The following is a 12832-nucleotide window of genomic DNA, read 5'->3' as shown; positions in this document are numbered from 1 at the left end:
TGAGAAAAGAGACTAACCTTCTCCAGCTCCCACGCCATTTGAAGTAGTACCTCCGGGGCCCAACATGAATGTGATACCAACACTAGCATTGAGAAGATAGGGTCTTCCAGTTTGAGAGAGAAAATTTCCACTTGCCCATAAAGGTATTTACAGAACAAGTAATCAACCAGGGAAGCTGCTATAGCCAGAGCAGCATATAGGCTAAAAATAAAGAAAGGTCGAGAAGGGTTTAGCTACATTTATAGATACAGGATCTGTAACCTGTTATTAAGGAAATTAGACTGCCTGTTCCAAAGCTTGACAAGCCACAGGACAAGCAGCTTTCCAGTGACATGTCCCCTGGTGCCATCACCAGAGACAGGCTCTCTAGCAGATGGACCCAGTGGGTAATGGGTTTGATTAGTATATTTTACTTCTCCTCCCTCTCGGATCATCCTGCGGCAGCCGCTGTTCTGTAGTCCTATTGGCTGACCCAGAAAGCAGATCCAATCTCTGCCTACAGGGGCCCAACCTTGACAAATGGAGGTTGGGATGGTCTATTCCCAAACATCTTCAGAATAAAGAACCTCAGAGGAATCCACAGTGTCATGTTAGAAATCAGTCCTACAGCATTTTGCCTGATATAAAATGTTCTACAAGTAAATGTTCTTTAAGCAAAGAAGCCCAAGATGAGTCTACAGGAGGACTCGAGGACAGAGTCAGGGTAGTACAGTGACAGGGGAGAGGGAGCTGAAGGGCTTGGCTACGCAGTGTGCTGGGTGATCTGCCTGGAATGCTGGGGCTGGTTACACTACTTAAAGTGATTCCAGATATCCTCTTTGAGGACCCAGATGACCGTGCTAGAGTTGGGATACTAAGACCCAACCCAGGGTGAGTAGGTGTGACCTACAATTGTGGGTGCTGCTCCTGGAAAGAAACCAGTGGTGGTGAAGGAAGACTTCTGTTCCACCTTGGGTTCAGGATGCCAAGAGTCACAGTAGACAAAGTAGACAAAGTTGATGAGGAGAGAGTGACAGAAGTTCCCACAGATAGTTCAAGGCAGGGAACAGAAATGTAACTGGAGTTCAAATAGGTGGTAAAATATGGAGGAAAGCCAATGTTATATGAAAAAGAATACATTTCTTGCTGGGTGCCAGTGACTCATGCCTGTAATTCTAGCTACTCAGGAGGCTAAGATCCTCAGATGGCATTTCAAAGCCAGATCAGCCAGAAAATCCAGAAAAGACTTTTATCTCCAATTAACCGCCAGAAAACTGGAAGGGGAGCTAAATCTCAAGTGGTAGAATGAGAAAAGCAGAAAAGCTCAGGGGCAGAGCCCAGGCCCTGAGTTCAAAACCCATGACCTATCCCTCTTCCCCCAAAAACTAAGGAATGTATTTCTTAGTCATTAGATCTTTGGTTCACATACCAATAAGACGCCCTTTTCTTAGGGTTCCTGTAAGTATTCTTGCATGGCATTGTCATTTGTGCTCCACAAAAAGTCATCAAGCATCTACAACATGATAAATACTAGAAAGTACTGAAGAAAGGAGGATGAGTGAGACATGTTCTCCACTGTCTATGCCACAGCGGGTGCTCTACTAGACAGAAGAGTACCATGAGATGAAGAAAAGGAGAAGGAAGCTCCACGGTGGGTTACAGAAAGAAGGGAAAGATTTCATGAAAAAGGCAAAGCTTGAATTGAGTATAGTTATCCTGGGGGATTGGCCAGGACCCTCATGGATACCCAAATCCAGGGATGCTCAGGTCTCTTGTATAAAATGGCTTAGGATTTGCTTATAATCTTTGATCATCCTTCTGTCTACCCCCAATCACCTAATTTCTTACTATATCTAATATAATATAAATGTTATGTGTCATTTTTAGACTGTATTGTTTAGGAAATAATGACAAAAAAGCAACAGTCTGTACATATTCAATACTCAGTGCAAGAGGCACTGTGTATTTTTTTTTATCTCAGTTTGGTTGAATCCACAGATTTGGAACTAGTAGATATGGATGGCCAGTTATTTTGAGAACTGGAAAGTATTGGATATAGAGATGGAAGAACATTCCAGATAGGACAATGCTATGAGAAGGGTCATGGGGTGAAAGCCCATGAGGGGGCCTGGGAGGTTGGCTAGGTAGAATGGAGTGTGTAACAGAAGGGAACTGGCAAGTGACTGTGTGTTAGTAGCTGCGATGAGTGGGAATTAGAGAAGGAAGAGGTGAGGAGTGAAAACAGAGTTCTGGAGAAGTGTGCAGAGACCAAACCTGAAGGAGCCTTTGTACATGGCATTGAGAAGAGACTTTACCTTCTAAGACCAATGACAAGAGTTTAAGCAAGATAGTAACATACTGGATTTAGGATTTAGAAAGATCAGTCTTACTATTCCAAAGACTTTTTCACGACCTGGAAAACTGTATCCAATAGGATAGAAAAGAAAAAGAGAACTTAGAATATAAATATACTATGATTACATTGTTCATAAAAGGATCCAAAAGAAAATACATCAAAATTTCAACAGTGAATATGTCTATATAATAATGATGATGATTTATGTTTATGTTCTTGCTATTTTCCCCAAATTTCATCAAATGAGCATTTTTCTTTTGGTGGTAGGGTTTTAACTCAGGGATCGGGTGCTATCCCTGAGCTCTTTCACTCAAAGCTAGTGCTCTATCATTTTGAGCCACAGTACCACTTCCAGTCTTCTGGTGGTTAATTGGAGGTAAGTCTCACGGACTTTCCTGCCCAACCTGGCTTTGAATTTTCAGATCTCAGCCTCGTGAGTAGCTAGGATTACAAGTATGAGCCTTGGGATCTGGCTCCCATAATTGTTTTTATTTGTCAGAAAAGAACTATTTAAAAGCTGTTTTTGTTTGGCTTTAAAGGGAAGACATCTGTCTGGTAGTCATGAAGAAGAGATGTCATACTTGTATGTGTCAACAGTCCAGGTAGGTAGTTGGGAATTGGGGTGCAAACTCTGTAGAAAAAAGGTTCTATGGTTGATCTCGAAGCCTAATGCAGAATAGGGATCTTGGAATTTATTGAACATGGAACTCCTGAGGAGAGAACAAGCATTGTCTGATGAGACAACAAATAAGTTGGCTGGTCCAGCACCATTCATCAAGCCAGCCAACCATTACCTCTTAGCTGCTGCTTCTGCTATAGCATTTTCCATATAATGCCCATTAGGAAGCTAGTGCATACTATAGAGAGGAGGTAGAGGTAGAAATTAAGAGAGAGAAAGGGAGGGAGGAAGGGAAAGTAGGAAGGAGGAAGAGAGAAAGAAAGAACAGGAGGGAAGGAGGAAAGGCAAGGGTGCTGGTGCTGGTGTGGAAAAAAGGGAACTCTTGTACGCTGTTGGTAGTGCACAGCCATTACAGGATGGTATGGAAGTTCCTAAAGAATTAAAAATAGAGCCAACATATGATACAGCTCTCTCAACACTAGGTCTATACCCAAAGGCAATGAAACCAGCTCCCTATATACATATATGCACCATCACATTCCCTATAACATTATTTACAATAACCAAGATATGAAACGACAGTATCTGATGTCTGTTGATGGATGAATGGATAAAGGAACACACAGGCCCACAGATTAAAGACACACTAGGTTCTCATATGGCCAAGAAGCTCTTGTTCTTTTTTTTTTTTTGGGTCTGGTCGTGGGGCCTGAACTCTGGGCCTGGGCGCTGTCCCTCAGCTCTTCAGCTCAAGGCTAGCGCTCTACCACTTGAGCCACAGCGCCACTTCTGGCTTTCTTTTTTCTTTTTGCTTATGTGGTGCTGAGGAATCGAACCCAGGGCGTCATGCATGCAAGGCAAGCACTCTACCACTGAGCCACTTCCCAGCCCCAAGAAGCTCTTGTTCTTAAAGTTGAGGAGAAAAATTAGATCCTATCGTCTGTGAAACTATTTCCATGCAACAGGCACCCAACTGCCAATCTACTGTAGACAAAGAGAAGTTTCTACATGCTCAGTACCATACTGGGTTCTGGAAGATAAACAGGACACAATTCTTTTTGCCTGTCCTTCACAAGGTAGTTGAGGTTGCTAAGAGCTAATGTTTGCCATTCCTGTTTATCAGTTTACAAAGCACCTTCATAGCTACACAGTCAACATCAATAACAGTGCACAGAATCATTCTCATTTATCAGTTATATATTTATGTACATATACATGTGTATATACGTACACACATACATGTACATATGCGCGCACACACACATATACACACACATATACACATACACAATACACACATAACACATATACATACATACACACATACACATACACACAGATACACACACACACACACACACCCTGTAGACCAAGTCACTTTTCTAGGGTGTCAGTAACAGGAATTATAGATAGGTCTAGAAAAAAGCTTTATTAAAGTTTACACAGCGGGGCTGAGAAGGTGGCTCAGTGGTAGAGCGCTTGCTTTGCATGCATGAGGCCCTGGGTTCAATTCCTTAGCACCACATAAGCAAAAAGAAAAAAGCCAGAAGTGGCTCTGTGGCTCAAGTGGTAGAGCGCTAGCCTTGAGCTGGAGAGCTGAGGGACAGCGCCCAGGCCCAGAGATCAGGTCCCACGACCGGACCAAAAAAAAAATTCACACAGGTGTGGTGGTGCACACATGCAATTCCAATATTCAAGAGGCTGAGGGAGAAAATGGTGAGCTCAGGTCAGCTTGGGATACATAGTGAGATCCTGTCTCAAACAAAAGAAGAAACATACATATATACATACATACATACATACATGCATGCATGCATGCATGCATGCATGCATACATAAAAAAATAAACACAAAGCAGAAACAACCAAAACCAAGTCACATGGGGGAAATCAGAGGGAGTCCTTATTTCTGGCCCATTGTTAAAGCAAATACCTTAACAGACAGACAAGGAAAAGTATGTTATTGCTTTGAGAGCATCTTCTTTTCTGGGTGGGGATGGGGGCTTAAAGTCATGGCTTGGGTGCTCTCTTTGGGCTTTTTTGCTCAAGCTAGCACTCTGTTACTTGAGCAACAGCTCTATTCCCAGATTTTTGCTACTTAATTAGAGATAGCAGTCTCATGGACTTCCTGTCCAGGCTGGTTTTGAACCATGATCCTCAGATCTGCTTCCTGAATTGCTAGGATTACAGGCATAAGCCACTATACCCAGCAGGTTTTGTATTTTTTTCAACCAGTCTTGGGGCTTGAACTCAGGGTCTAGGTACTTGGTGCTACAATGGGCACATAACTAGACAACACTGGGGACACATGTGAACACATGTCCCTTGGATGAAGCCCAAGGACCAAATGGACTCTATGGGTAGAATTTGATGAGGAACCAACAGAGAACGCAGAAAGAATTCAGATAAAATTCCAAGCATATAGGTTGCTCCCGTAAAATGGAATCAGATTCTGTATAAAAGGACCTGTGTTCTTCCTTATAATACACTATGAGAAATCCCTACTCACAGGTCTAGGTTCTGCTCTCTGGAGCATGAGTCAGACCAGTCTTATATTCCCACTGCAGTACTTCAGTTATCAGAAGATAGCTCTCATGTTTCCCTTCAACTTTCACTCAAGTGACAAAGATCACATGGTATTGGTTATCTTCTATGGGGCTCTTCCAGTTCTTTCAAGAACATTCTAGAACACCACATGGAGAATAAATATATTACTCACACACAACTCATGGCAGGTATGGTCTGAATAGCTTTAGTACAATGGAGCCATTATTGCCCTTGACCTGTACATTGTACTTCCCTTAAACAAGTCTAGGATATGGCTATGTGAAAACCTTCCACTATTGTACCCAGTCAGATAAATATTTCAGAACTTTTTATGGGATTTAGCTCTTTCCTTCTCAGCTGAGAAGTTGATGAAGAATAAGAAATAAGAGCCTTGAAGTAAAAAATGCAAGTTAGTGTTCTCAAAGATGGCTGAAATAGTCTCAGTTTACTGTTGCTTTATTGCTGTCCCACAGTGGGATAGGAAGAACAAGAAAGAAGAGACAGGCAAAGGAATCAAATTTTGGTAAGAAAATCCTAAGAAACCAAACCGCTGCTCCCTTATGCCTTTCTTAATATGAACTTGGTTTTATATGTTAAGCCAAAGAAATCTCTATAATTCAGGGCTCACATAAGGTCCTCAAGAAGTAATTATTGGTGGGAGAAGTTATAGTCCTTATTATGGTAAACTCACCAAGAAAGGAGATTCCTTCAGTACCCATTTACTGAGAGCCTGTTGGGCTCTAGTGCTGCTACCCACACCCTCTTCTCTGGGAAATTCACTCTTAGAGGTTGTTTCAACATCTTTACTCACACATTTAACGCTAGGCATACTGATCACACAAACCACAGGGTGAAAAAGACTCTCAACAGCACAAAGGTCAGCGATAGTAGTAGATGAAAGGTAACAAAATATAAACAAATATGGACTTTAGTAAACAAATGTCCACGAACAACCCACTAAGTGTAATAGGCTCCTATACATACTAATGGAGGAAACTATAATAACTGTAAGTGAAAACATTAAGATATTGTAGAAGGCGGGTGCTAGTGGCTCATGCCTGTAATCCTAACTACTCAGGATGCTGAAAGCAGGAGGATTGCAGTTTGAGGCCAGACTGAGCAGAAAAATTCAAGAGATCCCCTTCTCAATCCATAGCTGGATGAAGTAGCACATGCCTGTCATTCCAAACTACAGGGGAGGTTGAGGTTGGGAGTATCAAGTTCCCAGGCCAACTTAGGCAGAAAAGTTTATGAGACTCCACCTCCATGGAGGGAAGCTGGATGTGTTTGTGATCCCCGCAACATGGCTCAGGTGGAAGCAGATCCTATGTTAAAAACTGAAAAACAGGGTTAGAGGTGTAACTCAAGTGGGAGGGTGCTAGATTAAGAAGTATGAGGCCCTGAGTTCGAACCCCAGTACTGGGCTTTTATTTAATAATACATATCACAAAAGGGACACCTAAGAGCTGTTGCAGACAGCACACTGCTTTCGTAATCATGGTTTTCGGAGGAGATTTGGCCTGGGTTAGCCAGGAAGCCCTTGGAGAGATGAAATTTAAGAGGGACCTCCAACGACCATTGTATACTAGATAAGCAAAAATAAAAGGCAGAATGTCCCAGAGAAATGGGGTGGCAAACTGAAAGGGAGGAAAGCTAAATATGATCCTTTGTAAAGTTACTCTAAGTACCCACAAGAGCACTTAACCTCCTGCTAGGAAGGCAGAGAGAGATGGCCGAAAAATGGATGGCTTTCAAGACACTAGTTACTAAACCCATCAGTTTGGTTTTTGGTGCCAGTATTGGGGCTTGAACTCTGGACATGGGAGCTGTTTCTTAGCTCTATTGCTCAAGGTTGGCACTCTATCACTTGAGCCATAGCTCAACTTATGGCTTTTTGTTATTGTTGTTAACTGAATATAGAGTATCATAGACTTATCTGCTCTGGCTTCAAAACACAGTCCTCAGATCTCACTCAGCTTCCTGAGAAGCTAGGATTACAAGCAAGGGTCTGTAAATAACAAGTGCATATGTGTTACACTATAGGCTGGGATTTCTAAAAAGGGGTTACTGGAATCTAAATTAACAGGCAGCTTGTTCCAGAGAGGGCCTAGAATTCCTGGGCCAAATGGAGAACTTTATACTCTCATATTCTCTCTCTCTCTCTCTCTCTCTCTCTCTCTCTGTACTGGAGTTTGAACTTAGGCCTTGTGCTTAGTAGCAGCTCTACCACATGAGCCCCAGCCAATGGAGAAGGACTAAAATGGAAACATGTTAACAAGACTTCCCACAGAAGTATGGTAGAAGAGGCACAGACATTAGAATAAATCCTAATGCTTTCATTAGGATAAATGTCTGTGCTTCTCAACTTGTGACATGTATGAGATAGAAAAGAAAAAAATTAAAAAGCTTCAAATTGTCATCTTATAGGGATACACTTAGATACGAAGACAGGACTAGAGCGACCACTCTATCCAGATAAGCTGTCTAGACACGAGCTCTCATATCAGCACCATGCTCAAATTCTGGGACAGCTCAGACTTACTGCTCTCCCTTCCAGTAAGGTGATTCATTGATGAGAGAGTGTAGAGTGGTTGTAGATGACTTATGTTTACTTTTTCCTCCTGGGGTGGAGACATATTTGGTGCTCCTTGATTTCTTTTGTCAAAGTATCTACATGCTTCTGCCCATTACTTTTTTTTTTAAATAACTTTTTTATTGTGAAAATACTGTACAGAGGGTTTACAGTTACATGAGCAAGATAATGAGTACATTTCTTATCAAGCATTGTTGTCTCCTGCCCATTCCTTTTGACTGTCAGCAGTCTAAAGACTTTGCCAGCTAGAAGCTGCCCTCCAAAAATTACCAAATGCTTCCAAGATCCAACCCATATATTGGTCAGTAGCACAGGGCACTGACTTTGGAGCAATCAGACACACATAAGTCACTGGCCAAGTGCCACTTGTCTGGAGACTGGTGGATTGGGCTTACGTTGAGGCTAGTTTATCTTGGACACTTTTTTTCCACTTTTTATCAACAATACAGCTTCCAAAGAGGGCTGTTAATTCCTCATGTCCATTCTCAAAGCCATAAAGGACTTTGGGGCACAACTCTTTAGAAACCATCATTACTAGAAATAATTGTATAGAAGGAATAGGTGAAAATGAGAACTTGGCAGAGTCCTGAGAGCTGTATGGAGGTGAGACACACAGCACTGTCTCCAGGACCCCCACTTACCAGCTTGTTTTTGACCAACTTTTCTATTGCACTGACAAGGTCTGCAGCAGTCGGTACTTCAGTGGTAGCCTGCCGGGCTGCTAGCAAAGAGGAGGACTGTAAGACATTGGACAGCAAAGGAAAAGCAGATTAGCAAGGAGTGAGGAACAGCAATGAGGAAGCAAAACAGAAAGTTCAAAGCAGAAGGCAGACTAGGGAAGCACAGCTTTGTATTTAAAAGGAAGAGATAACAGAGGAAGGTGGAGGGTAATAGGGGTGGACAGGCCTGCTAGATCCCTTGTCAGAAATTCTGTGCATCAGCAAAGCATGGGTGGGCCTAGGATCTCCTTAGGCAGACCTCTGGAGGAGCTGAGTCCCTGGAGGCCAATAGGCATGGCTACACCTAATGACTGAAGGCTAGTGACTGACTGCTCTGTAGACCAACATGGTTGCAGTCATTATGGGATGCCCATTACTATTCCAGGGTGTGGAAGGAATCAGTAAACCCAGCCACAGGTGCAGCCAAAGAGAAATAGTCCTAAGGCTGTAGCCTTAGATACAGGTCTTTGTTGTGTGTTGAGCAAAAAGGATGTAGGTAGAACACTTAGAGCCTAGAAAGCTAGGACCACAGCCCCTTATTTCCTCCCTCTCTCACTGTCTTACACACACACACACACAAACACACACATACACCTCCACAAAACATAGCTAGCCATGGTTAGGTCTCTGGAAGGCAATAAAAGGCTTTGGCAGGAGCTGTATAGCATGTGCTGGAGTACCCAGGACTATCCTGCTCAGGGTAAAAGGAGGCTCAGGTACAGACAGGCCTCTCTGTGTCCCTCTTCCCCTTGTCCCAGCCATAGGATTTGTTCATATGTCTTGGGGATGGATCCCTGCTTACTGAGGACAGTGTTTCTCTGTTCATTTGATTTTCCTCTTCCTCCTCCTACCTAAGAAGTGGTGGGAGGGAATGGCTAACCCTGAAAGCACTCGTGTATGTTTTGACCCCAAAGAATCAGAACAGAGGGCAGCAGTGTGCCTAGGCTGGGGCACAGGTGTAACCACTCTGGGTGGGGGTGAAAGCCAAATGTCCTGGCCTTGCCCCAACTTCAATTTTCTCCCTTAGGTTAGGAGAAGAGTTTCAAAAGGGAAGCCTCTGTCTAACCCAAGGATTTTTTTTTTTAAGGTTTTGCTATAAAAAACTTTTTTTAGGTGTAAGATGGGGGGGGGGGGGCGGGGGAATCAAATAAATGCAATTAAGAAAGAGATAACAATACTGTTTTTCCTCCTGGCAGATGAAGGAAGAAAAAATCCTAATATGGAAAAACCAAGTTATCCTCTGGGATCTAGTAGTGTTATTCCTAGGAACACATTCCAAGGATGCACATCAAAAGAATAAATGTTGTATGTACACAATGATCCACAGAAGTATTATTCAGAGGAGCAAAGACTGGTAACTGTCTACTAAGATGCCCCACAAAGGGGTAGGCCAAACAACAAAACAGCTAATAAAATATTCTCCAGCCATTAAAATGAGTTACAAATGTAAAATCACTAAGATTCTGGGAAATGGTAATAAAGCATTGAACATATTATATGCATAGTATAGTTGTAAAATATCCGTATACATTAACAAAGATTAGTAGCAAACACAGAGAATTAAGATAACCACATGACATTACAACGGATGGACGCTTAACAAGTTTGTTTCACATTGTGATAAAATGGTTTTAATAACTCCACCTCCATTTGTTAGATGTTCTGAGGCTCATTCTAACTCCAAATATTCTGAAACAAGTGTATAGAAATCAAACAAGCTGGTCTGAGGAAAGAGAGTGCTGTCACTATCCTATTTCTAGCTGGCAAAAAAAGTTAAAAATTACCCCAAAGTAATAATTTTCCCCAAACAAGCTGTATTTGAAGGAGCTAGCAGGAGAGGGTTCATGACCTTTCCTATCATAGACAAGCTGGTTCCTCTGCAGAGAGCTGTGTGGCACGGCAGACAGTAGACAGGAGAGTTTTCCCCCACGCGTGCTCACTGTTGACATGATGTTTCACCAGGGAAGGGCTTGGGGAACTCAGCAGGTTGGTTTGCATTCCCATCAAGGTACACTGTGGGCATCTCTGCTTTTGGGAATCCAGGATGGGCATAGTGCCATGCTTCCTACTGCTTTTCTTCTCCCCACCTCAAGAGGTAGAGATCTGGACCTAAGAGACTAGGGCTCTAATATCACCTCAGGAAAAGGCCTCAAGCATGTATTTCATGTGGCTAAGTTTCATGGTGGAGGAAGTTGCCACATCTTAGTCATTGTCCTGCCCCTGGAGTGTCCCTTTAACTTGCACAGAAGGAGACCTTGAAAAATAGCTGTGGGTAGAACAATCAAATGCAAAGCAGAAAAGAATTAAAATAACAAGATGAAACCAGAAATGCAGAGTCTTCCACAGACAGAGCCTTTGACTTGCATCTAGGTGTCATTATGACTGCTCACTGCCTGCCTTCCTGTGGTGAGAGGAGGCTCCCCCACTGAAAGGCTTCGGGGCACATGGTGGGTCCAATGGATGGTGGAGAAAGCCACCGTCACCACCACAAAATGAAACTCTGAAACGAAATGCGAAGTATAACCAAATCTTCAATGTCCAGAGTATAAGAGTTCTGACCACACTGCAAGAAGGCAGGAAAAACAAGTGGATGGGGTACGACTGTAAGGAACGCAAGGGATGGACACCACCACATCAGCAGCTGCAGGCTCCAGGTCAGCATGCTGGAGTCAGGACTACTGGGTCGGTGCCATCCAACCTGAGCTGCTGTGTGAGAGCCGTCCCAGTGACCACCAGGGGATGAAAGGCATCTGGACATGATCCTTCAGTCACCCAGGCTTTGCAATGTGTCTTCTGTTCCATGTTACACTTGCCCATCTTTGACAATATCCTCTTTAGTGGTACCTCAGTGATATGCTGTGATTCACCAGGTTTTAACAGCATGGGGGTTGACTGGAAATCACTGTGATGACATTTTAGAGTTGAGAAGAGGAAAGACAACTAAAACACAGTTTTTACAGTGCAGTAGAACAAAACCATTGCCACCTGGAACCATCACAAATGTCTGTTTGAGACATAGTTCCTTTTAAGATCTGCTGCTTCCCAAGACAGAACCATTTCCCTTTACCAACAGGACAAGTTAATTTTTAAAGTAGGCAGATTCTCACTTTAAGAATTCCACACATGTCCCTACACTGCCCAGAACTCCAGAATTCAGCTCCAGAATGGAAGGAGAAGACCTACCAAACACAGATTCTATGACTGTGGAGTAACGTGGGGGTAAGGTAGTGAGGGAGTCTCAGACCCTCATCTCACATACAAAAAAATGAAATAGCAGGCTTTATACATTGCTCTTTTCATTGAGAAAGCAGAGGTCCTACCATCTCATCCTGCGTGGAGTCGTTGTCAAAGATCTTCATTGGTGGAGGGAGAGGTGTGTGTGATTCTTCATCTGGCTCGTCTTCACCCCAACCTTTCTTGCTCTTCTAGAACAAAAGAATGGCATTAGTTACTGTTTCATATAGTAAAAGACATGCTATCATTTCAATTTTGGTTTCTTTCTCTGTAATATGGATCTACCTGTTTATCAAAGGACAATGGGAACCAAATGGTGGCAAATACTCTCTAAAAATGAAAACCAAAACATTTATCTCACTGATAAAAAAGAAAGCTGAACGGGTGGTTACTACTTTGAAATTTTCCAAATGGCTGTTAAACCATGATGGAAAAGACACCAGACTCTTACATTACTCCCAGAAGGAGAAATGGTTGGTGGCATAAAGTTCTAAAAAGATTGAGACTGGTTATCCATGTGGAAATATTTCTCAGCTTCAGAAATTAGTGTAGGTAAATTATGTAGATAAAAGAATTATCTCATTCCTCCTACCTAACTGTATCTTATATATATTGAGATTAGAATCTCAGCATTGTAAGATCACCTGCTTAACCTGGCAGCTAACACTAGGTCTCTGATGTGAGATCACATAGTCAGTGCCTAGGCCCTTGCAGTGTGGGTGTGAGCTAGTTTACTACCAGATACTCCATTAAGTTCCTCACTGAACTGAGTCCTTACGTAATGTC

At 42.7% G+C, this 12832-nt stretch overlaps 1 protein-coding gene across 5 annotated transcripts in view; it reads right to left on the bottom strand.

Annotated features, from left to right (window-relative positions):
• Positions 1-12832, bottom strand: part of LOC122097518 (kalirin-like) — a 97534-nt gene that overhangs the window by 55864 nt on the left and 28838 nt on the right. For 2 of the 5 annotated variants that reach the window (XM_042668091.1, XM_042668097.1), the window contains exon 4: positions 12133-12237. In XM_042668091.1, coding sequence (XP_042524025.1) covers positions 12133-12237 — 105 coding nt within the window. Of the gene's footprint in view, positions 1-8734; positions 8831-12132; positions 12238-12832 lie in introns of all 5 variants that reach the window. The other 3 variants (XM_042668106.1, XM_042668114.1, XM_042668083.1) reach the window with 2 other exon arrangements.

The sequence above is a fragment of the Dipodomys spectabilis genome, unplaced genomic scaffold (assembly GCF_019054845.1).
Source record: "Dipodomys spectabilis isolate Male_0828 unplaced genomic scaffold, ASM1905484v1 ptg000017l, whole genome shotgun sequence".
NCBI classification, from domain to species: domain Eukaryota; kingdom Metazoa; phylum Chordata; class Mammalia; order Rodentia; family Heteromyidae; genus Dipodomys; species Dipodomys spectabilis.
The sequence above is the reverse complement of the archived record's forward strand: the minus strand, read 5'-3'. Positions and strand labels throughout refer to the sequence as shown.